Source organism: Cryptotermes secundus, unplaced genomic scaffold, assembly GCF_002891405.2.
Source record: "Cryptotermes secundus unplaced genomic scaffold, Csec_1.0 scaffold459, whole genome shotgun sequence".
Classification (NCBI taxonomy): domain Eukaryota; kingdom Metazoa; phylum Arthropoda; class Insecta; order Blattodea; family Kalotermitidae; genus Cryptotermes; species Cryptotermes secundus.
In genome coordinates this window covers 436,211-463,064 of record NW_019743154.1, presented here as the reverse complement: position 1 = coordinate 463,064, position 26,854 = coordinate 436,211, and the positions used below count along the sequence as shown (strand labels likewise).

General features: G+C 38.2%; 3 protein-coding genes across 4 annotated transcripts in view; 2 read left to right on the top strand and 1 right to left on the bottom strand.

Moving 5' to 3' along the window:
• Positions 1 to 7,174, bottom strand: part of LOC111873867 (RNA-binding protein MEX3B) — a 36,711-nt gene extending 29,537 nt beyond the window's left edge. The window contains exon 1 of the mRNA XM_023868907.2: positions 6,776 to 7,174. Coding sequence (XP_023724675.1) covers positions 6,776 to 7,028 — 253 coding nt within the window. The 5' untranslated portion in view covers positions 7,029 to 7,174. The remainder of the gene's footprint in view (positions 1 to 6,775) is intronic.
• A 5,042-nt stretch (positions 7,175 to 12,216) lies between these two features.
• LOC111873866 (glycerate kinase) lies at positions 12,217 to 14,616 on the top strand. The gene has a single exon (XM_023868905.2). The coding sequence runs from the start codon at positions 12,445 to 12,447 to the stop codon at positions 14,020 to 14,022; it is 1,578 nt and encodes a 525-aa protein (XP_023724673.1). The 5' UTR covers positions 12,217 to 12,444; the 3' UTR covers positions 14,023 to 14,616.
• A 3,339-nt stretch (positions 14,617 to 17,955) lies between these two features.
• LOC111873868 (methyl-CpG-binding domain protein 3) lies at positions 17,956 to 23,213 on the top strand. Of its 2 annotated transcripts, none has more exons than XM_023868909.2 (5): positions 17,956 to 18,255; positions 18,685 to 18,837; positions 19,235 to 19,400; positions 21,190 to 21,435; positions 22,615 to 23,213. In XM_023868909.2, exons 1-5 carry the CDS (start codon positions 18,140 to 18,142, stop codon positions 22,711 to 22,713), a joined length of 780 nt encoding a protein of 259 aa, XP_023724677.1. In that variant the 5' UTR covers positions 17,956 to 18,139; the 3' UTR covers positions 22,714 to 23,213. The 2 variants fall into 2 exon arrangements, with proteins under 2 accessions (XP_023724677.1, XP_023724678.1); XM_023868910.2 differs by having other exon boundaries at positions 17,957 to 18,255; positions 19,256 to 19,400; positions 22,615 to 23,197.
• The last annotated feature ends 3,641 nt before the right edge of the window (positions 23,214 to 26,854 follow it).

The window sequence follows — 26,854 nt, the reverse complement described above, 5'->3', positions numbered from 1 at the left end:
CTACTCAATGGCGTTACTGGAAAACCAAAAGCACAGTCCCGGCACTTTGTATCTTAAATAACGTGAGTATAATTTCAGCCGATTTCTGGATGCACGTAACCTGAGAGACAGACTATGACATGAGGCACATGTCTTACAATGCAAGCTACACCCGCCCCCCCAAAACATTAAGAGACAAAATATAAGCAATGTACGGATTAGATAAAGCGACAGCCCTGATTGGTCAATATTGTGACATGACGCCTGAAAGCAGCAATAATGGAGTCGGCGCCAGGCGTCCTTTGTTAGGTAACGGCTCGGTAAAACAGCCTAAAAGCCGGAATAGTAGAATGAGACAAGGAACTATCCATTTTGTTACGCAACGGTTCATGCACGTCTCCGGGACAACGCGTGCATAAACAGTTACAAACAATATAAAAAACAAGCAGAAATACACATGCAAGCAAATGCAAAATCATATTTTACATCCCTTTATGTAATGCTTCAAGACAGGCCTATACCGATCGTAATTCAGTTACTCCCGAAAAGGGGTCCAGTTACAATCGAATATTTGAGTGTGTTATTGGTGGGAGGTGGCGTTACATGTCAGCCACGACTTACCATTCGACAACATATAGGTCTGGAATGCAATATGAGATTGCAACTCAGCTCATTACATGTATCATAACCGAAAATTCAACACAATAAAGTTCCAGATTATGCACTTTAATAGGATAAGCGGCATATATATATATATATATATATAAATTGCCACAAATGCAAAATATTTACTTTGAAATCGAAGCACGCCATTTTAGGGACAAACCACAGACGTGAAAGTGCTTTCTTTATACGATTCTGCGTTATCTCACTAACCTTGGATACGAAGCTAATCATTCTTCTACATATATCAGAACAAGGAGTTTTCCTTTACATTTCGTTGAAAACTCGCAAAAGCGTGAAATGTTTTAGCTAACGTTTCAGAGAATAATGAGATCTGTATCCCATGCTGTGTACAATTTTTGTCCGACGAAATGTTCCACGAAAAGTCATTAAGTTCGATTTCTGCTTCACGCAGAGTTGTTTTAATATTGGGCATGCAATAATGGAAACATAGTAGGATTTAAGGTTATGACAGCGGTTGTTATGAAGAGTTATATCTTCTGGGATATAAAGCCGTGAGTCCGGCGAAATCACCCGATGCTTCGGTGAATCATATAGTCTCCATCTTCAGGGTCTAAAAGTAAGCAAAGTAAGAAACCAGTAAAAAGAACAAATCCAAATTTCAGCGTGGAAGCATAGCGGCACATTTCATCAAAATCCATCAATTTCGGGGTTCAAACATGCATACGGACACATAAAATCTCAGGCTGTGAACTTACTTTATGCGCCTCCATAAAATCACTCTGTATCATACTTTAAATACAACCGATATGCAATTTCCTAAACGCACGTCAGGGTTATGTAGTTCAATTCATCCTCCTTTATATCAGCTTACATCCACATCCGCTCGGCACTTACTGTCGTTATCAGATGGTCTGTTACATGGGAACTAGGATATCCTAAAGGAAGCAATTAAGCTGGCGAGAAAATTGCAATACTTGTCGCAGTATCCAGTTTTAAACACGGACGTCACTTCGGCTACTATTTTATGTCTAACACGGCAACACCTTGTTCTCTCATCTTGCAGCTCCTAAGATCGAATTCCAGGTTTACAAATGAACGTATTCATCAATGGCTCTACAGCCTTTGTCCGGTCCTGGCCTCTTCTTCAGTTTCTATATCTTTTTACACAGACGGTAGGACTCCTTGAACGAGTCATCAGCCCGACACAAGGCCGCTACCTACACATAGGAGAACACAAACACAGAATAAACGCACACACAAACATACACGCCTTGACTGGGATTCGAACGTAGGATCACAGCGTTCGAAGACAGTTCATGAATAGCATGGCCCACCAGTCGTCCGAACTACTCCAACCTGAGCAGCGACAAAACAGAAAGTAATGGTACGAACAGAGGCAAGCGTGCATCGAACCTCGGTACCATCCGAACGCAGATTCCCTTCCAACGTCAATGAATATAAACAATTTCGTTAAAACAATCTTTCAGATTCCTATATAATACGACGCTGATGATTTCAGCTTCTTTGGGCTAAGGCATCGATGACATTAAGCGGTATACTTAATGAAATTAATATACTTTGGGGTTGAATGTCCTTGAGTTACATCCGAAAGGTTATTTGTGCATCAGATAAGTCTTCTAACGTCATTACACAAACCGCAACTCTATTTGGCGCCGAATGAGATCGTTATGCATTGTTAATTAGTACGGTGAAGAAAATGTTCGCGGCCAATTTATATGTAGTATATCTGGCATTCACCACGAATGAATTAGGGAAAAGCACGACAACGATCTGGGCAGCTAATGCCACAGCCAAGACTAGAACCGAGTACTTCTCGAATAGCAGTGCGTTAACCCTTTGCCAACCTGGTCGGTTTGTTAATAGCCTGTCGCTTAGGAAAGATTCACGCCAATTCACAGCTCGTTACATTGCCCTCTGATTTAACACTAGCTCCTTTCTGTGCAAGCTGAGGCAGCTGCCAATACCGACAACTGCGGATCGGTTGGTCAGAGTCGCAGGTGCGTGCTACTCTGCAATTTCTTGGCTTCACAAGTTTCGTATCAATGCATGGGCAGCATTTAGAAACCGTGCCTAGCTGCAATTAAGTAACTACACGTCAAGGTAAAATGTGTCTTCTATAAAATGAATCATAACCTTCAGAATGCAATGATCTCCAAGAAGACGTGGCTCTTCAAGAGCCCATGATGTGGAGCCTAACCACCACCCTGGAAGAAGTGGAGTCCATAAATTGCCCCCTCTCCTAGAGCTGCTCCCTCTGCAGCAGCCCATCCAGGCCGATCCCGGCGAGGGTTTCGTTGGTTGGTTGACCGGGCAAGCTGTGTGTAGACTAGTGTGTCCCTCCCCTTGCCAGCAGACCGACTCTTCATATGAAACAGAGGGAGTTAACCCGGGGGTTGCTATAGCAACCGGATGCTGCAGTAACCAGCGGACCGTCACGAAGACAGCAGCCCCTCAGATGGGTGTGCTTGGATGGCAAACCGACATCAGGCCACTTTACCTTTAAAGGTGAAACGCCCGAAAGCACCTGAGTTCTCTAAATGCTGCGACGGGACTAATTAACTCATATGGGTAGACCTAAGGTTAATAGCGCAAAAAAANAAAAAAAAAGTAAAGGTATCCCTGTAACAGGCCGTGGAGGCCCACTGGGTTGTGAGGTGTTGACGCTCCCACATTTTCTAGATAATTGGCTCATAGATGGCGTAAGGTTGCTAGCCTTACGCGCCGTCCACCCTTTACCCCCAAGAATATTCCTGGTACTCATTTCTGTTAGAGGCTAAGTCGACCGCAGGGCCATAGTGCGGCTGGAAGGATCAGGTAAATTGAAAAAAATCCATCTCATCGGGATTCAATCCCGCGACCTTCCGCCTTGTAGCATAGTGCCTCAACCAACTACGCTACCGCGTGCCCCCTAGCATATACTTCCAGATGTACCCTACAAAAATTAATTAAAATGTTATATTACCAAATATAAATAAAACTGAAAGCTGGGGAAGGTGTCGGTATAGAGGTCAGGCTACGAGCTGGACGACCAGAGTATCGGGGTTCGATTCCCGACAGGGGGGCCCACTGTCTCCCGTTAAATAGGAATCGGGGGCTCTTCCCCATGGGACGTGCAGTGAAGCGCACCACTCACTTCCATCTAGTATCAAGGCTAATGCACTCCCTCGTGCGTTTTCATGTAGTGATGCTTAAGTAATTAATCAGAGGCGTCCCTTTTTCGTTTTCAACTTTGACTTTGTCGATGTAACTACTACCGGTATACTATTGGTCCCCACCAGCAAATATTTTTTGTTCGAAATATTTCAAGATCGGGGTGACCTCAAAAAAGACCCATGCACGAGGAATTTAATTTATTTCTTGGAGTAAACAAATTTTATAAACCGTATAATTTAAATCTAAAACGTTCTGTGAGATAAAATGCTGCGAATTTTTAGTTTATGCCATTACATGACTCAGGGAATCCTCGACGCGGGTACTTGAACCGCAGATTTGCGAAACGAGAGGCGGATACGTTGACCTTGAGACGCGGTGCTGGTTTTTGTTGGCAAAAGCCTGGCCCTAACTGCGTGAATGGGAACAGTGAAAATGTAGTCTCGTGAGTCTGTGATCGGGCTTTTGGTCACACACTTTACACTTGCAACTTCCGGCCAACTTGAATGTATTTCAAGTTAAGTTAATTTACGGTGAGCGATCACACAACAGAAATCCTGGCCAGGCGGTAGGTAATATTGAATCTTAATTGCTCATAGGAACACACGAGTATCCTAGGATCAGATAATTCCTTAAAATTCAGCTACCGGGAACTTTACCCGGAGGTAATGACGGACAAAGCGTCTAGCTGACAATTGTCTTGTTTATTAGAGATGCATTTATTTCTCAGCACTCTTATCAACAGCAAGGTTATGTAACCGAATTAAATGAGGGGTTATGTGCATCCACTCTGAAAGGGCTACAAAAGAAGTGGTCGTGGCCAACTACTTGTTCTGGTTCGGCATTTGGAACGCCTGGAAATGTATGGGAAAACTCTGGTTAGCAAGTGCTACTGTGATTCAAACCGGGTACTTCGTATGCACGTCTGGAAACATTAACAATACCAACATGCTCGAATAACAGCCGGATATTATTAAAATCTTACCAATCTTCATGGTTCCCTGGAATTAAATTTTACACCTGCGAACATGTCAGCATACTTCTCACTAAATATATCAGTTACTCACACCCCACACCACAGTGGCAGTGTCGTCGGTTATAGAAGAAAGGACAGGAGAAGAGGGGTGGGGGAATTTTAGTGAGAATGAAATGAACCATCTTCCGCTAATAATGTTAGAGAGAGACACTACACAGGATGGAGCATTGAGCCAATGCTGTGCTGCCAAAACACACACACACACACACTACTCAATAATCAAGTTATTATTCAGAAGAGTTAGTGACGATACTGTGGATCCACAGATATATGTGTGGATAGAGGAATGAATATGGTAGTAACTTCCCACTGTTTCAACGATGGCGGTGGTTAGGTTGGTGGGGCATATATACCTCCCACATTGAGATAAGATTTCCCATTCAGTTGACTCACCTTAGATTTCTCTTACATGTTGGTAACAGAAGACGAGATAACGTACAGGAAGTTGTAAGGTGTTTATTCAGCTTTTTATTACTGTCGAAAACAAACTGCGCCAGCACATTTCAGTAACCTGGACTAATTCCTTTTGCTTGAAACTGGATCCCATCTTAACAGAATGTGTACGATTGTTACAATATGGTTTCCTCTGCACCCAAGACTGCTCTAGGGATTTCAATTCTCCCTCACGGTTTTGTTTTCTCTTTGCCCCGACCTTGATGGTATGAGACTGGTTTTATGGTTCAACGTTCCACAGAAAGGGAAACCATGCAAGCGAGACAGGAGAAGCACGGCCAACGAAACGACTTGACCTACGCTAAAAGTCATCAAAAAATATCGGATATGTCCGAAGTATGTATCATAACATTCGGTACTGCACCTTAGAAATAAAAAGGCCGCCTCTTTCAGAATTTGATGTCTCTACTGGACAATGCCATTCCTCCCACTACATGCACACAGATGAAATTTACGATTAATATTTGACGCGTTGTTTGTTCACAACTGTTCAGAATTCTGATCCGGAACTGACGTAACAAAATACAGGACGTGGGTCCGTGTAGTAACAGACACACACAAAAGGGGGGCAAAAACACGATGGCGACACGGGAACATCTGCTCCAACGGCCCTTTGTTCAGAGTTTCCTTCTGTACAGCGTATCATGCATGGGTCTGGTCTCGTCTACCCAGCCTTAGGGGTCTTCCGGCCAGCTGCTGCATTCTGCTTGCGTAGTAACGAAATATTCTTTGTTAACCGAACTCGGCTAAGCGTCCTCCCGACTTCGGAAATTACTTTCGTGGCAAATCACATATTTTGAAAACGAAGCATTCTCTACAATTCTACAATTACTTTATCCTATTATTAACCTTGAACTTCAGCTAATTTTTTGTGCGTTACATTGGCACTCTGCACTTATATTATGATCATGCTTCATTTTCCAGTACATAGATGTTATGCCAGGTTTCCGTACATAAAAACTTCATATTACAAAAGAACCACCGCCAATGCGAAACGGAGAATGGCTCTTGCTACTACTATAATGTTCAAAACTGATTTTCGATGTCCCCCGTGATGCAAAAATCACTTATTGGAACATAAATGTTTACTACTGAAATTAAGCAACTGACAAACCGTTCTTAGAAACAGAACATGGCTATTGCGGCTACTGCATGTTCAAAACTGGTTTTGAATGTCCCCCATTATGTAAACGTAACTTACTGGAACATAAATTTCTACTAGTGAAATTAAGCAATAGACAGAACACTGTTATCATACGAGACAAACCAAATCCGTCTTCCAAATGAGGACAAGTTTATTTAAACCATTTACACATGAATTTTAAAACTACAACTTTATTTCAATTTTCAAGGCCATCTCGGATATATAGAGCATCACATTCTACATGCTATATAAGTGCAAAACGGAATTATCATGGTGACAGGGGTTGAAGTGAAAACAACTACAGGTCTCAACAATAGCACCTCGATTTTTGTATGACGCCATGACTACAAGCTAAACTTCCTTACCTTGTCTCCCCACGATTTCGGCTACATGCTCTGAACTTGGCACAGGCACACACTCCGTCATGTTTTGGCTCTTCTTGCCTCTGCTCTCGTCGGGGAAGGCAGGCGTGAGGGTCTCGCCGGGTGATGGTTCAGTCGTTGTAGGTGAGGAATCATTGAAACCTAGCATTGATAATTCGAATGCTAGTTGTAGTGCTCTTTGGTCTTCGAGACCGCTATTATTTCGATCCATATCGGAAAACAGACTAGCAGGCATCACAGGATATAAAGGAATTATTACAACATACAATAAAAAGAACACTGTACAAAAATAAAACTACTCTTTAACGGCGCTGTAATGACGGTGTTCGGCTGGTATGCCGACGCAGTGTGGCCGGCAATGCGACTGGACTGCAACGCCTGTTTAGGTTAAAGGCATGTGCTCAAACAAAACGTCATGGACCTTTGGCGCAGTTTTTCGACGCGGTAAAATTGAATTCAGCTCTGCTAGTGGTGCACTGAGAGCACGTGACTATTCGGAGCTCCCGCAGTGTGGCCCCCAATTGGGTGGAAAATATCCTCCCCTCGCTCCTCTCTTCCAGGGTACATGGTGACATGGCCGATGCTAAAATTACCAACTGGCGAGGGTCGAGGCGCGGATGTAGACAAAGGAAGTTGAAAACACGTGTTCTCATGGCTGTGTGGAGATGAAACCGGCAAACGAAGAAACAATGTTAACTCATGAAAACATATATTCCCCTAGTTTTAGAGCACAGAAACTTGTATAAGGTAAAGATAAAACGGCAATGTTTTCCCTGCGATTAATTAATTAAGCACCACGCCATAAAGAAATATGGGGGAGTGGAGGTACAGCTCCACCATTCTTGACTTCGGAATTAGATGGGAACTTGTGTAGGTAACAACAATGGATGCAACTACGACAAATGTTACCATAAATATTGCATGCATATTACATGATCTAGGAACAACAGCAATATTTAGCGTAGTTATCAATGGGAAAGTGAATACGGAGTGGATTTGTACCACAAATAATACATATTGCATTCCGCGTTGTTCTTACCTCCCTGAAACAGTAGATGACAGACAAAACGAAAAATGTTGCGGATGTTATAGTCAACATTATGAACCTTGCAAATGATGTTTTGATTCGTAACAAGTGCATGCATTGGCATCAAATTAAAGACATACCGAACATCAAATATGTTCTCAGAGTACCCAGTGCGCGTGCTTTAAATGGCCCATTTCTTAGTTAGACAAAACGGCACGGAAGGGTAAAATAGGCCATTAAAATTAATACCATGAAACCAAGTGGCATATTGTGAAAGCAATAACAACTTGTCAGTTTGAGGACATCTTCCAAAGAAAAACAGGCTTCCTTGTATCTGTTATGATCATGGTAGAAAAACAGGCTTCCTTGTATCTGTTATGATCATGGTATAAACTGAATACGAACCCTCCAAAATGAGAGCTGCAGTAGCGTAGTCGGTACAGCGATTAGCTACAGGGTAGACGACTGTGGGGGTCGGAGTTCGAGTCCCGGTAGGGTCAAGAATTTTCCCTTCTCCGCGTCGTTCCGTGGCTCTGAGGTTCACCCAGCCTCCTATCCAATGACTGCCGGGAGATCTTTCCTCGGGGGTAAAGCGGTCGGGGCGTGAAGCTGACCACTCAACTCCAGATACTGCCGAGGTCAAGAAAATGTGGATCTATACATCCACTCCCCCATACGCCTTCATAGCGCAGTGCTTAGATAGTCAAGCATGGGGACAAATTTACCTTTTTACTCTCCCGAATGTTTTTAAAAGCATTTCTAGCTTTTCGCTTCTCTTTGTCGGTTTGATCCCCGGTACGCTAATGTGAAATCTCTTATAGACAAGCTAAGAGGGAATATTTGTTGCAGTTCTCTGGTTTCCTCTTCTTCTGCGTTATTTGCACATAAAATGAAGACATAATAGAGAGGTGTCTCGAACTATCTTCATTCATCTTTGAAACTTTGATGGATTTCGACTGCAAATAGTGCAAACACATTCAAACTAAAAACTGAAGAACGAATTTTATTTGGCTGGTACAGTAGCGTTCTGTCTGAAAAAGTACATAGTGTCTGCAACAGATGAGTCTCAATGTCAAGGGAGTGAGGGAAATTGTAAAGATTGCTTTCGGTAAATGGTGTAATCCGAATTCATGTGTATTTTTATTCTTGTTCTATCCACTGTCCAGTCATCAGGATAATTTCATTTGCAACATATGATACAATATCGTTGACTGAATAAGCAAACAGCCAGTTGCCAAATTCGTGTTTCCGATGAAGATATCCACTCTTGACATTGTTAATCATACTGTAGGTGGGCATGTAGCTGTTAAAGAGTAGAATAATATTAAAACGGACCTTCAATAACTAGGTTATGTGCATGTGAGACGGGTCGAGCTGGGTCAGGATATAATCGAATGACGACTTTTGTGATCATGGAGAAGAATATTTTGAAGAAAGTCGTCTTCTGGGTTTAGGCGCCGTGTATTCTTCGTTTTGGCCGACGTTTCGGAGGAACGCATCGCCTCCATCTTCAGAGCTGTTGAATGGCTTGGAATGCAGAGAGCAGTAGCTGTGAATACACGTAAAATACACGGCGCCTAAACCCAGAAGACGACTTTCTTCATAGTCATCGCCGTGAAAACCTCAAAACTTACAAAGAATATTTTGATTCACTAACAACAGCATATTCCGTCAATATACAATTACGCAGCATGGAAAACAGGCTTACGTAAATAAATCACGAATCAACCAATAAACAGGAAATACTTGCTCACCTGAATCACTACAAAATAGTCAACGAAGATCCTGTTTCATGGGGTTAGTAATGACATCTGCATTTATTATATTGCTTTATCTTTGCATGTTTTATTTTGTGACACCGTCTGTATCTCAGAATATACAGAATCGAATCGTAGGATGGCCGATGATTAACGAAGGAAAGTATTTGTAAGGAACGGAGGTTAAATCGATGTATTATCCCGGCATTTGCCTGCAAGAACTGAGGAGAGACACAAAAAATCTGCCAGGATTACTGGTGCTCCGAATACAAATCTTGGGCGTTACCGCAAGACCAGTTCGCTCGTATGAAAAACGTTATAATTGTAGTGAATAATAAGACGTGAAAAAATGCGTATTGAAGCGGTCGTGGCTCATTTAAAATGCTATTCCGTCATTTACTTCAAGGCACTAAGACAATTTAGGAACTTTTTCGGTTAAAACAACCAGTATCTATGTCAGGGTTGAAGTTAGCTAATTCTAAGACCGAGAGGTACGAGACCAGTAGGCCTATGTGGGTTACTGTTAAATAGACTTAATTCAATATCAACCACAAGTACGGATCAAAGATTGTCATTTTAAATGAACGTGAATTAGATATCAATCAATAAAGTGACTTCCACATTGTTACAGGATGCAAAAAGTTTTAAAATGATGTAAATAAGGTCAAAAAAGGATAGCGAAAGTTTTAAAATGGAGTAAATACGATGAAAAACATATCACACCTGTTCCTCCACCTCTTACAAACATACAAAAACACTAATAACATTACTACCAGAATCCTTCTCTCGCCTATCTTGCGCAGATGATTAGGCTACAAAATGACATTTCTCTGTCTCTGTTTGACACACAGGCCCGTATAAAACTGGTATGACCTTTTCCGAGAGCGTCTATTACTCACAATATCAGATTGACCCATACTTCTACAACAGAAGAGATGTTCTCTCAGGAAGTCAGCATTAATGCAAAATTCTAGCTTCTGGGGTATAATAACATTGTGCAGTGCGTTGAGAAGGAAACCGACGTTTCGCAGGAACATATCGCCTCCATTTTCTGGGCCGAAGAATAAACCGAGCAAGACACGAGCGTGAAACAGAGCTCCCCTTGCTACCTGCTTCGTGCTGGTTCCTTGTTTGGCTTATTCTTCAACACTGAAGACGGAGGCGACATGTTCCTCCAAAACATGGGTTGGCTTTCAAGGACTACACGGCGTTATACCCCAGAAGACAGAATTCTTCATAACGACCCCTGTGAGTCCCTCAAGTCTTACAACATTAATGCATTTTTTATTAATAACAAAAATATTAAAGTGACAGACCTCAGGCGGTTCGGCAGGTAGATTGATGAGGTGGCAACTCTTGACCCCACCTCACTCGTGACAGAATTCGATTGGAACGTACGTCAACTTGAATAATGATAACGCACTGAAAAAAGAAATGGAAATAAGAAAGATATCATTGATTGTTTCGGGCTCGGTAGTCGGTAGTAGTAGGCCCTCTTCGTCACGTATTTTATTACAAAAAAAACGGCTACACAAATTCTTCTTTTTTAGTATGTCTCATAACCAACTAACTCCACAAAAATCTGGCCTTTCTTGAAAACATAACACATTTCCTGCTGCTGTGGAACCAGAAGATTCATCATCTTGGTCTCAAAAGTCCATCACTGGATTATGTCCTGAACTACGAGTAGATAAGTTTCGTTAAGGTTTCGCTACCTATGAACCCACATGTGTGAATAATATAGTAGGATTTCTATTCTGACAACCAGAAAAACTTGCATTATTTTTTGTGACAGTCCATTATTGTCAAATGGGATCATTTAACAGGTAATCTCCTTGGGGTGAAAATTATGTGCTAGAATTCTGTTCTGTTTGACCCATAAATAAGTTACCTGGACAAATAATACTTCTTAAATCTTATATTGACAGGTTTTCAAATAATTTTGTTCATTTTATTTTTAATCATTGCTGTGCAGTTTAATTACGAGGTCGACACCAGGTACGCAAAGACAGGTTACCTTGATTTGTTTGAAAATCAGATTCAGAGGGAACACAAAACAGTGTCCACCCCTTCATTTACAAATGTAATTGTGAATGGCTATCACATGAATGAATCAATTATATAAAATATTTTACTTTCACGAACGTTTTTATTAATTTTATTACTTCAATTAAGATTACAGTACCTGTACAGCATAATAATAATGACTGCACGCTGCCTCTGGACATAAGTGTCATCCTCAAGTCTGTACTACATTCAGCTTCATTTTAATTTCCCGCATCAACCAAGATCGGAAGCAAAATTTTCCTTACGCGAAGGGAATTATATTGCACTGAATTGCAGAAAGTGGGACGATGAAGCAACATATGATCTAGGCAGATCAGCTTAGACACGTAGAAAATGCATCTGGAGTTCGGGAGTTTGGAAATGTGTGGTCACCAGTGCGGCAACCGGGGTAGGCCATGTGTTTAATTTGCGAGTTAGGTTATGTTTGTGGGATTCAGAAATAAATTGTTAACTACAAACTTATATGAGATCATGTGAACAAGATACATTGAGTGAAGGCTTCAAAGGCACGTAATGGATTACTTGACACGTACCAATAATGACAGCATGGAAATGTTAGTGCAATTAATCGTGCGTGTTTGTAAGTAATCAGCGCAATTAATAGTGTGAGTTTGTATGTAATCTTGATTTAATAATGACGACGCAATGTCGATTAAGTCATATTATGTCGAATTATTGAAAAAGATTAAAAATTTTATGGTTTGTTAATATAAACAAATATTTTTACTTATAAAGTTTTAACATTTTACATGTTAAATATTTGAGCTCTTTAAATAATTACATTTGCTCACTGAAACATAATGGTGTTTCAAGAAGTCGCCAGATTAAACTCTGTAGTTCATGGCAGAAGGTTTCCATTGATTCAGCGCATTAAAATTGATATGCGGTTAATATTTGACAAGTCTGTGAGAGCCGTACAACCAGATAATTTACTGAGAAATGCCATTCATGTAAAAGGAAACAAATTAGTTGTGAGTGATACACAGTATCAACTAAATAAGAACGTCTATTTGGTTGGATTTGGAAAAGCAGCTTTGGGTATGGCATGTGAAGCAGAGAGAATATTAGGAAATCATTTGTGTTCTGGAATTATTAGTGTACCAGAAGGTATTCAGGAAACTATGAAGAAGAATCCTAACATGCAACCTAAGTCTGCCAGTACTTTGGAAGTCATAGAAGGAGCAAAGAATAATTTACCAGATCAGAATGCTGAGGAAGCTGCAAGGAGAATTAAACAACTAGTTCAGAATTTAGGTAGCAATGCTCTCCTAATAGCCTTAATATCAGGTGGCGGATCTTCCCTGTTACCTCTTCCAGTGCCACCGATCACACTAGAAGAGAAGTGTCAAATGGTAAAGCTTTTGACTGCTGCTGGAGCTAACATAATTGAATTAAATTCTGTTCGGAAAAAGCTTTCTCTTTTGAAAGGGGGAGGACTTGCGCAGTTAGCTTACCCTGCCCAAGTACTGGCTTTGATTATCTCTGATATTGTTGGAGATCCACTGGATTTAATTGCTAGTGGACCCACAGTTGTAAACAATGATGCACCTGATGTTGCACTTAACATCATAAGAAAGTACTCCCTGCTTGACAAAGCGCCAGCTTCCATACACACTTGCCTAAGCACTATGAGCAGTAATATAACAAGTCAGCATGAAGAATTGGAAAATTCAAAAATATTTTCTCATGTTCATAATTTACTGATAGGATCCAATTTGACTGCAGTAACAGCTGCAGCAGAAGCAGCCACCAGTAATAATTATAACAGTGTAATATTATCTTCTGGGATTGAAGGGCTCGTAGCAGATATGGGAAGAATGTATGCCACACTGGCAACTACAATTTGCAAAATGTTATGTAACAAATCTACACCCAATGAAATACATGAAGTTTTTTGCTACATGAAACAATTGTACAGCATCTGTGATAATTCAGAGAGAGAGTTGCTGTGTGCTGTGAAAAGTATGAAAAATAAAAGAGGAATATGTTTGATAGCTGGTGGAGAAAGTACAGTCATTGTTAAAGGTGGTGGTTTAGGAGGAAGGAATCAAGAATTGGCAATGATCTTTGCCAGACATATGAATGAAAATTCAAAATCATTTCCATTCTTGGAACAGTTTCATGCTGTTCTTTTAAGTGCAGGTACTGATGGAATAGATGGCCCAACTAATGCAGCTGGAGCTTTTGGTTATAGAGAGCAACTTAATGCAGCTACAGAACAAAATCTAAAACCAGATGAATATGAAAGTAACAATGATTCATATAACTTTTATTTAAAACTGAATGGTGGTGAAGATTTAATAGTTATTGGACATACAGGAACTAATGTAATGGATCTGCATGTCTTGATTATTGAACCAATTGAAAACAACTGGTAATTTTTCATCCTGTAATAAGCAGTTCATTTAATTTTGCCCTCCTACATTCATAAAACTTCAGATATCTATATTGAGAAGTTGGTCACGTGGGAAAACAGTATGGAGTTAATATGTTTTTCAATTGTCCAGAATTAAGATTAGAACTCAGTTTTATATTTCTGAAGTTTTAGTTCATATGAAGGTGGTCATGCCATACCTCAGGTGGTTAGGCGCTGGTTTCTTATGCCAGAACATTGTGTTTAATCTCATGTGTCACAGTGGCTGTAGTAGCATTGGAGCAGGATTTTCTCCAAGTTTCTTAAGCTTCCTGTACTAATCATTGTACCATAGTTTCATAGTCATCTGTCAATACCCCCTGAGGCAGCACATTATCATATATTTAGCCCATAAGTGTGGGGTTTCAACTCTCACCCAGAACATGGGTCTGAAAGGACTTATTCTTACTAGGATTTTGTGTTTTTTTTTTTAACCATTGTTCCATATAATCCATATTACCTGTCATGTTTCCCAAAACTTTCTTTCCACAATATAGCAGTGCCATCCTGTTTTTCTGATCCCAGTGTAATAGTGATAATTTGTTTTATTTAAACAGTTTCTATGGATAAGCATAGAGGCAGAATTCAAAATATGGCCCAGAGTATACCTGCTGTCTGTACCTTCATTCATGCCATCAACAACAGCAATTCTTTACAAAAGAAGGGCAGTNTTTTAAAGATTCTTTTCTTCTGCAAGGCAAAAGATTAAATATTGAATTATAGTTCTCTTAAAATGCAACATGCTTGAAAGAATCAAAATGGAGCCTTTCATAATCGGTAACTGTATAGCCTCTAGATGCTACAAAGAAATTAAAAATGTACCCAGTAGCATGCCAGTAATACCAGTGCATGAATGACGGTTTCTCTATTTGAAGATCAGCTGTGGAACGGGGATTTGGCTTCCAGGATTGTGCTAGTTATTGTACAAGTACACAGCTCATTCATGCTTGAACTTACAGTACACTGAATTAGAATTTTAACCTCTTAAACACAATATTTCTTATTTAATTCCCAGAGCAGGGAATTATAAAAAACCTACAGTCTATTTTATTCTGAGCATTCAAAGAGATTGGCCAAGCTGTCACCTACAGTTATTTAACTGAGGAGGGTAGTGAGAAAAATGATTCTTAATGAAATCCTAGTTAGCAAACAACAAATTTGTGATGCTATTGCCATCATAAGAAGAGCATTAAAATTTGGTGCAATGACTTGTTACATAGAGTTTAAAACATTTGTAATAAGCTCTATAATGACAGTCTGAAGTAAATTAAAATAATTAACTATTTTAAATAACCTTCTTACAACATGTGAGGGTAGTAGTAGATAGTATTATCCAGTGAAAATAATCCATATTATTTTGCCTGCAGAATTGTTCCTACATGGTACAGTAACTGACTTTTCCTATATCATGTAACAGTGATCTATAGAGACGAAATAAATAACAGAAACAGCACTGCAATAGAGTAATTTTCATGTTCTTTGGCTATCTTGCATCTCTGTCCTTTGTATGTTTGCATTAATGGAACTTAAATCTTATTCCAGGCATTTGTTGAGAGTTGTTTTTGCTCAAATGTGTAAGTTTTTCTTTTACAGAAAGGCAGTAAGATAATTAGATATGCTGACTTGCCAGATTTCTTGTATTGTACAAAACCTAGCTTTTATATAATTCAGTGTATTAGTACAGTCTAATTGTAGATGTCTTTAGGACATTGCTGTATCATATTACCTTGTTACTGATAAAGATAAAGATGTAGCTCAACAGAAAATAAATAAGATCATGAAACAGCTTGAAACATGGTTTCAGGTAAATAACTTTTTAATAAATATTAAAAAAACAGCTCCTATGTCATTCCATCTTAGTAAAAATAGGTTTGTAGTTAGACTGTAGATACCCTATAATAACTTGGAAATTACTTACTCATCAGAACTGAGATTTTTAGGTATAGATATTATAGAAAACCTTAAATGGAATACCCACATCTGGTCATTATGTTCAAAACTTAGTAAAACATCCTATATAACTAAATCGCTAAGAGGAGTTTTGAGTCCAGATATGTTAAGCATTTATTTTGGAAAGTTTCAATCGTTATTGAGAGATGGAATAATATTTTGGGGGGTGAAGGTGATAGTATAAAGGTATTTAAAATGCAGAAGAGGGTGTTGCAAATAATTAGTGGACTTTGTAAACAAGAGTCATGCAGGCAAATTTTTAAAGATTATGGCATCCTGACGGTCACATCTTTGTATATCTTAGAGGTGTTATGTTACATAAAAAAGCACAAAGCAGATTTGATCCAAAATATAAATATTCATAGTTATAATACAAGAATAAACAAGGGTTTTCATGTTCAATTCTTCAGAACTACATTATTTTAAAAAAGTGTGGTAAATATGGGGATAGAATTGTATACTAATGCACCAAACAAAATAAAAACGGGGTTTTTCAGCTTTTAAAAAAGACCTAAAATCATTTTTATTTAAACATTCTTTTTATACGATAAATTAATTTGATAGTTTTAATAAAAAAAGTGGATGGTGCAAGTACTTATGTTTGGATGTCATAGCCATTCATGGGCTGTATATAGTAGTTTGTATATTTTTTGGAATGTTGTGTTTATATATATATATATTTTATGATTGTAACAAATGGTAGTATGCTTGTAACTTTGTAGATTTATTTTGTTAACTTGTATTACCGAATGATGTGTCCAAGTGTTACTATGTAGCAAAACGGATGAAATAAAATACAGTACAATAGAATACCTGCAAAAAGGAGGTTGATATCAGATGCTGCTTTTTTTTGTGTGCGGTAAGCGTGCTCTTCAACCCCACACACTGCTCCGTGTTACATCTTACAGTGTTACACTGATGCCCCAAGAATCCAATAACATTTACTGCCCTTTGTATGTGCCTCATTTTATTCATTCAACTTCCCTGTTGCCTCTGTAAAGAACAAGAACGTTTTAGTGTAATACTGCAGCTTTCTTTGATAGATAACCTAGCATGTAAACACATTTTCACCATTTCTGTGAATTCTAGACTTTACTGAATAGATGCAATAATAGACTTCCTTTCAGTAACAGTAATGCAGAAATCTGAGGCATTTATTTTACTTTCTGGGTAATTCTTTGAGTGCAACATCAGAATATCTAGAATGATATTCATTCATATATTCTGGTGATGCTACAAGAATATTATACATCATCCTGCGAGATACATGACAATTTTCCATGTTATGGTTTTATGCCTATCCCTTCAGTGATCAACTTCTTGTGTATGAATGATAGGATTTATAACGTTTCTCTTTAATCGCACATATATCAACGCAAATCTAGCTGGAGCTTTGCAAATATTAATCCTCGTTTTCGTCATGCATCTATAGCTTAAATTTTATTATTTTGATGATAAGTATTTACTTTCATCTGAAGTAATCCCGTCCATGTAGGTACAAGTTCACAGTTCTAGTATTTATGGAATTTTTGTTCCACGTGGAGTCTTTACACCCAATACTTAATTTTTGTACCATATGTGACCTAAAATTCTGAGTCCTCAGTAAAATGCTTACTGCGAACTGTAATCCATCATCATTTAATTTAACACATAACAGGTTTGTATTCTGACATTTAAAATTAAAAGAATATTAAACCAAATTAACATAACTTCATGATACGGAAATAAATGTCATTTAAAAATTACAACATGTGTACTGATTTCGTAACTGCATCCCCAACAGATTTTACAGAAATAAAATTATTCCATATTATTAACAAAAAGTATCATGATTACACGCAGTACTCCTACATTTCTTCTACAGGGATTTTCTATTTCCATCTATAAACGTTGGCATCCATGTGCAAGGCGCTGAAACTCGTGGTTGCTCGTGGTTGTTCTAAGCAAGTGAATATCGTAGTATGAGGTTCTGTGGTCAGCTGCTGTTATCTCAGATTACTTCACCGAATGTAACCACAACTTAAAAGGGAATACGTATAATGTACACTATTTTTAGTTATGTTTGAGGACGATTAATTCACGAATTGTTAGCTGAGTGTGAATTATTGTACTTTTTTCATTTTTTGAAGCTCATGTCTATAGAAAAGAAGAAATATGAATGCAGCGCATTGCCGAAAGGATGGCAGAGAGAAGAAGTTACTCGAAAATCTGGTCTTTCTGCAGGAAAAGTAGATGTGTATTACTATAGGTATATACTGTTGTGATATTTTAATTACTGCACGTTAAGACAAGATTATGACTCACAAAACCGAATTTGTCATACTAATCACCTAATTGAAATTATGCCTTTAGCATTCCTATGGTAAATGCATGGATCTGTTCACGTTTACCTGACAAACCGTTAAAAAAAAAAATTATATATATATATATATACTTTCAGAAACTGATAGGCAATTAGCAACCCAAGATATTCTATTTTGTGTAAGAAAATTGTTTATGACAATTATAAGAAATTGCCATGAGTCAACTTGTTTTAGAAGAATCCAGTTGGAAAGCAAAAGTTCATACTTCCAGTGCTAGAATGAAAGTATTTATGCTTACTCTGGGATGACTGCACTGAAGTAACATGTGCTTGGAATCACCAGTATGTACAAGAATTATTGCTTTTCTGTTGCAGCCCAAATGGGAAGAAGTTTCGCAGCAAGCCTCAGCTCGCTCGTTACCTGGGAGATGCGCTTGATCTTGCCACATTTGATTTCCGTTCAGGCAAAATCAATTCATTACTCCTACGAAAAAACAAGAAGCAAAGAGGAACTCAGTTTGATTACAGGTAGGCCAGTTTTGAAGCCTGCTTAACATTACTTATGCTCTGCAAGTAGTGGTACATTTTGAGGTGTCAAAAACTAAAGATTTTGTTATTTAGTATGTAAAATATGTCAGTGACACATAAAAACTTGAAACTTTTATTACTTTGTTTATTTTGAAATTCTGTTCATACCTCCAAACTGCTAATTCTTTTATGGAAGCCACATGACTTTTGATATACTGTAGTTTGTTCTGAGGGTTGTGGTGGTGTGCAGATCTGTTGTTTTTGGTTAATGTTTTTTCCTGCTTGTGAGTGCATGACCTAATGTTATTTTTCATAAAATCAATTTTTTGTTCAAGCAAATATTCAGCATTGTGACTATGACTGTTATACCTGCTCATACTGTGGTTTTATGAAACAGAAGACTGGAATATGATTTCAGTCGTGGTGTAAGAAATGATGCATCACTTGTACCACCAATTCGTCAGACAGCCTCCATCTTTAAGCAACCTGTTACTGTTTATAAGACTCAAGAAGGGAAGGTGAAAACTGATTTCAAACATGGTCCTCAGGAGAAGCCAAAACAGGTAGGACAGATTAATGATAGGTATACTGTACAAGTTTATGGTAGGACTGTTAATATATGTTGAGTCAATACTATGGATATTTTCAGATATACTTCTAGATGCATTGCAGTTTGTTTGGGATATGTGGATACACAAAGCCTTTTGAACTTTCTTACTTTCAACAATTTTCTTTTTTCTGACTGATGGGAGGAATTGAAAATTTATTGGACTTTGAAGGATTCTGATGATGGTGTATGCTTTATAGAACTATAAGGTTTATTTTGGACTCTATCCATTGTCTGGTATATATCTGTCTTATACATACCAGACGATGGATAGAGTCCAAAATAAACCTTATAGTTCTGTACTATATTTATTGTCTGGCATTATACTTCATCACTCACAAAATACAGTGTTTTGTGTGGGTCCAGTCTTACACAGTATTCAACCAAATTTATCCTTTTCCTACCATTTTAACATATTGTCATAAAAAATGATTTGGTAACCTTGCTGTTCGTTACTGCTCATGCTAAAGTCTACCATTGCATCTGATCATCATCCACTTCCATCCCCCTTTGTCCTTCAGAACTTACCTCCTTAATACCAAACCTAATGTTATCCTCCTATCTTCTTTTCCTTCTTTCAAGAGAACATTTTCCAAGAGATTTCCCTTCATTCCCATGCTAGTCACATGGTCATCCCATCACAAACTCTTCAGTTTCACTGTCCTAATAGTACGTGATCTGATCCTTATTATGTAATATTTCACAATGGTTCAGATGTTATGAAGTTTGTCCAGTTCTTTGTTATTCTGTGTCCTTGAGGGCCAAATATTACCCTTAGCATTTTACTTTGACATTCTCAGTCACGCATATAAATAACAACTAAAATTATGGTTTCATGTATTTTAATCTGTAAGTTTTTAGATGGGACATGGGAACCTCAGAGGTTGTTTATGTTAATTTTTAAATATTTGAAGCTGATACTAGCAGATATTTTGATTAATAATTTCTTAGTTTATAATTTAGCAGCCTCCATAGTCTAGGGGTAATGTTCCCACCTCATGACTCAAGGTACGCGGGTTGAAACCCGGCGGAGGTCATGGAATTTTTAAGGCTGGAAAAATTCAGGGAACAAGTCTTCCGGGAGGGACTTTAAGCTGTGTCTCCCATGTAGTAGATTTATGGCATGTAAAAGATCCTCATGTCTCTAGGAGACCTCTGAGCAAAATTAGGCAAAGTTTCCTGCCCAAGTAGTTTCCAATTCCTCTGGTAGATGGGGAAGTATCGGGGACCACTGCCAGAGAGGTGGCTGACCTCGCTGGCAGGACAGGGCTGATAGTGAGCACCAGTATTGGAAGGGCATGGCGACTGGTAGAATATCAAAGGGGGATGCACAATAGACTACTAGTCGCAGTGCATGGGGAAACCCACCCCCTCCAAAAATAATAAAAATAATAATAATAATAATAATAATAATAATAATAGTTTATAATTTTGGCAGGCATTTACATTCAGCTGGAAGTATGTACAGCAAGCAAAGCAGGCTGAACAGGGTAGTGAAAGACAGTTCCTAAGGTTGTAGAATTCCTCACCTTTGACAGTTAAAAGTTTTTGAATACAGGGAGCCCTAGGTCCCCAGGGTAGCGCGTATCATTGTAAGGAAATGGAATTCCACTGTAACAGCACCACATCATAGAAGTAGCCTCTGTCATGTGGTGAGAGGTCAGGACGGCCAAAAGTCCCACAACTGTGTTAGGAAAAAAACATAAAGCATTGTGGATTCATATTACAAAAGTTTTGTTTTACAGCTATTCTGGGAGAAGAGACTGGAGGGCCTACGAGCATGTGATTTAGATGGATTAGAATTTAATGGAATGGAATTGCCCCGAGCACTACGCGCAGTAGGACCACATGTGGGCGAGGAGACCCTGTTACAGTCTGTGGCTACAGCCCTCCATGTGTCTACACAGCCTGTGACAGGGCAGACAGGTTCAAGATCTGCTCTTGAAAAAAATCCAGGTGTTTTTCTAAATCCTGACCAACCTCTAGTGCAGGTGAGCCGGTAGCAAGCCTAGTCCATAGCTCAGTAATGAGCTGTCAATGTTAGTAAAATCTGCATATACATATAAAAAAAAAGTAAAGCTATCCCTGTAACAGGCCGTGAAGGCCCATAGGGTTGTGAGATGTTGAGGTCCCACATTATCTAGATAGTTGGCTCAAAGATGTCAGTAAGGTTGTCAGCCTTATGCGCCAGCTGCACTTTACTCCCCAGGAAAATTATTTAATTAATTCCTATATATATATATATATACACACACACACACACACACACACACACACACACTTACTCTTTACTCTCATATAAAATTACTGCTGCCTTTTATACAATTTCAAGAAGGACTGCGACTGTATGGAAGACAGAAGGTGGTCCAACACCATATTAATAAAGAAATGTGTACAGTATCTGTAGTGTTTCCACTATTTTGCCCAACCTGTGTATATGAAACTGTTCAAACAAATTATGACAGCCCAGCAAATGATTAAACAAGAAATACACTCGTATAATGTTAGGGATTTGAGTCTGAGTGGGTATATGACATCCTTTCTATGAAAAATGCTGGCTAAAGTATGTGTGCTATTCTTGTACAAAGACATAGCAGGTTCTTTTTCATGATTTGTTCCTTCTAAAATCTGACCATAGAGAAATACACCCACACATGGTCATATGTAGGTATGTTTATGACCTAGCTCAGGAGAAGTTTTATGTATCCAAGTTCAATAGTTCATTATGAGTTATTGTCATCAGACTAATTGTACAGACACATGGGCAGTGAATATGGTCATGGTCTTCTGGGATGTAATGCTATGTAAATTATGAACTTGATAGACAGGTTCCAACTTTTCAAAGGAACTTGTTGTCTCAATCATCAGAGTAAAAAAGGGTCCTGCCCAAGAGATGGGGACAGCAGGTTCCTCTGAAATATGACACCTACCTACCTGCCCACCAATCTACATGGCATCCTGTTCCTGGAGGCTGTTGATCCTCATGGACATGATACCTAAAGCCTATCTTTCCTTATGAAAAAGGAAGGACTAAAAAATTATTCATACCAGGCAGTGGGAAGAAAGGTGTAGAAAATGTTTCCATTTTATATAATTACATCAAGGCATTTATAAGATCAAAATAGCATTTTATATCACAACAGTAATACCAGCAAATAATTTTTTTTCAGGCAGTGTCTGTGGCAGATGAAGATATCAAGAGACAAGAGGAGAGAGTTTCAGTAGCACGGAAGAAACTTCAAGATGCTTTGAGGAGGATAGTGGCTTAGTTTAGTGTGTTCATATATCATGTTTCATTTATTCAATTCAGCTAAGAGAGGCAACTGTAATAATGTGTTTTTAGTATATTTGTCTCCAGTCTTAATACAGAGAATGCCCAAGACTAATTCTTCTGCAAAAGGGAGATGTAAACAATAGTACGTAAGTTACACATTCCTACTGTACAGAAAAGAACCATTCCTTATAGGAATAAAATTTAGACCAGCTTCAATATCAGTGCATTTTTAAAATAACTCCAGGTTTTTCTTCATGCTTCACACATTAGCTAATATTGTTCTGTTGTCACAATGTCTTTAAGCTAAACTCTGTAATGTAAAGTACCCTATGAGTGTGCCACAGAAATGAAGCACTCTCAGATTTAGGGCAATCTCCTAAAATTGTACACTTCAAATTGAATAAATTATTTAAGAGAAGATCTCAATTTGAAATTATTTGCTAAATCAGGCCCTGTCCTACAATAAAAAAAAAAAAAAAGTAAATACATACATTTCACAAGTCCAAAATACAATGGACATGAAACTGGTCACAAGCATAACACAAACAAAGGAGAAAGACAATACAAAGCTAAACAAACACAGTAACTAATTATTTACTGTATGCTCAAAAAATTCATCAACTGTATAAAATGAGTTATTCATGAGATATGAAAATAAATTATTTTTAAAACTGATTCTATCCTTTCCTAAGACTTTGAATGGTCTTTGGCAATCTATTAAATAACTTAATACCAGTAAACATAGAGCCTTTCTGGAAAACAGAAAGATCTGAAGTTGGAATATAAATTTGATTTTTGCTTCTAGTGTTCAGGCCACGAACCTCTAAACCTGAACCGAAATTATTTTATCAGAAACAAAATCAAAGAAAAAATAAATTCACATGACAATGGTAAAATATCTTAATTTCCTAAAAAGACTTCTACACGAGTCCCTGGATCCCACTTCCAATATGATCCTTATTATTTTCTTTTGTAATATAAAAACTCTAGAATTATTAATCAAATTGCCCCAGAAGACTATTCCATACTTAATGATAGAATGAAAGTAAGAAAAATATACCATCGCAGGGTTTTTAAAGTCATAAAATAAGATAAACTCCTAATTACAAAAATAGAACTGAATTTAGGAAGGATGTATTCCACATGACTCTTCCATTCAATTTATCATCAATTTGTGTGCTCACAAGTTTTATTACAGGGACTTCATTCATACTATGTTTCCAAAGAATACTGCCAACAAAGAGTTAGCAGACTGTTTAGGAGCAAAATTAATAACATTAGTTTTGTTAATATTTAAGACAAACTTGTTCACCATAAACAAATTTACAATAAGAGACAAGGTATCTGCAACTTTGTGCTTAAGCACACAATGATTTTTTCCAGTGACCAAAATACTGGTGTCATCCGCAAAGAGAGAAATATTGGGAATTTATTGATGCATAATGGTAAGTCGTTAATATAAATAAGAAACAGAAGTGGTCCTAAGATCGACCCCTGAGGAACTCCTTGCTTGACTCTTTCCCATTTGGAGAAATAATCATGACCATTTTCAATTCTGAGATGCACTCTCTGTTTTCTATCTGATATATAGGATTTAAACCAATTTAAATTACAATCCTGAACACCATAATACTCCACTTTGGATATCAATATCTCATGATTAACACAATCAAACGCCTTGGCAATATCACAAAAAATCCCAACAGTTATAAGTTTATCATTCCAGGCTTGAAGTATGTCAGTGGTAAGTGAAAAAGCAGCATGATCAGTTGACAAGTCTTTCCTAAAACCCAACTGTTCCTTACCCAATATATTATTCACTTGCAGAATGGCAAAGTGTGTACAGTATTATGAAATTATATTAATATTACTGCATTACTTTTATTGGGAATAATTTTATTGTTATTTTCCTTAGAACTAATACTTTTTTGATATGTTTACCTTAATTTTGCAGTACTGCTCCATTCTTACTCCTTTTAAGAATTCTGCTTGGTAAAGGTATACCAAATCCTGCAAGCCTATGAATCTTTTCCCCCAAGAATTTTAACATAAGAGGTGCTTCATTTTTTGCCAACACCACCAGATAACATGTGATTTCTTAATTTCTTAAGCCATTATTACTAGCATTTATTCACCAATTTCAAAAGATATTTTTAATTGCTCTGAGTTACATCAAATATCACACCCCATCCATTGTTTCATCATCACAAAATGTATAATTTCGGTTTACAGTGCCAACATTACTCCAGTATGAAGTGTCCACATAATATTGTGTTCATAAACCGTTAGGAATTCTCTTTGTGGTGACTGATGGAGATGAATGGCTTCTACAGATCTGAACATAACAGAGAGATGCTTAAAGAAAAAAAAGATATACATTAGCAGGAATCATCCTTACCAAAACATGATTAAAATAACACTCATGCTGTTAACCATAAGCTAGTACCAACAATGAAAAGTCTTATTGCTACTCTCTTCTCACTACGGCATGTACTGTTACTAGGAGGGAGGATGCACCTTGTTTGGTACAACCACTAATTACAACATGTGAAAAGCACAGCATAATGAATTTAATCATGCACTCAACCCTGAATTATTCTTCTCTTTGGACAGATCAAACCTTAGTTTTTCTCTGAGTGTTCATACCTGAGGAATGAACAAAAACCTGCTAGTCTTTACCTCTTCTTTTCACTTGCAGTCCTGTTAACAGACCTGCCATAATAATAATGAGGAGGTATCTAAAAATATTAGCCATTATTTCAGGCCATAAGTTGTTGTATTGTTATCAGTTATACAAATGACTCACAGATCAATATCTATAAGTACGTATACATAATTACACAGTAAAAGTAAAAAAAGTAAATCTATCCCTGTACCAGGCCGTGAAGGCCCATAGGGTTGTGAGACGTTGAGGGTCCCACACTATCTAGACAATCGGCTCAAAGATGGCGGTAAGGTTGTCAGCCTTACGCGCCGGCCGCGCTTTACTCCCCAGGAAAATAATTTAATTAATTCCTGGTACTCGTTTCTGTTTGAGGCTGAGTGAACCCCAGGGCCATAGTGCAGCTGGAAGGTCTAATAATTATAATTAAATACTCTGTTTGGAATAAAAAGTGAACATACCTCTCGAGGTAATTTGAACCATGCCACTATTACAGATTCGCTGCTGTCATTTACCTAACAGTCTTCTTCCATACGTTTACTCATTGATGGGGAATTCTGCGTACATAGTTTAACGCAGTTTCTCGAAGAGGTGAGATTCAGAATACTGTCTTTTCGGATGTTACGCTGCGTAGTGCAATAAATGTTTACACCTATCAAACCTCTGCCATATACAAATACAGTATTCATACTATTTCGCCCTATTTATTACTGAAATCAAGCTCTTCGGAGCGTACTTTTGAAAAACGGAAACTCGCACAACGTGCAATATTCTCCTTCCTATACTCCGTTACAAACTAAACTGCTATATAGGTTAGAAATCAAACCTGCCTTGCATAAAACAGACGGATAATTTAACCGATATACCTCTCGCATAATGTGTCGCAGGGACAGCAGACGGAATCGGACGCAATCGATGCAATTTTCTTCGGGTACGTAGTAATCGGTGGGATGGATAGTATTCACGAACGTTCACGAATCGCTTACAATTGGATGTATCGATCGGGATGATCGAGATCTAGATCTCTCACACAAACCGCTTAGTGCCTGTGTGTTAATTGTTCCGTGCTAATAAATATTTACATATGGAACTCCGGGGCGTAGAGAGCAACGATCGAAACGATCGACAGAATATCGTTTTCCTACAGTAGTCCGTGGAGTGCATGGTGTGTTTCGTACGTTTCATAACGACGGTGGTTACTAACGTTACTGAGAACAAGGTCTGTCAGAACTCAGAAATAGTAGGCTTCATAACGACGGTGGTTGATAAGAATGTGATCTGTCAGAAATAAGGAGATTTCAGTAGCGTTATAAGGAGGGAAGTTCATTTATAATTCAAGATTTGTGCTTTTACGTGGTAGTGCAGCACCTAGAACTGAATAATGGTATGAATGTTAAAAACGATGAGTAGTATATATAGATAAGATACACGACGACCTTTAGTGAGGCATTGTATTAATAAATATATTTTGTAC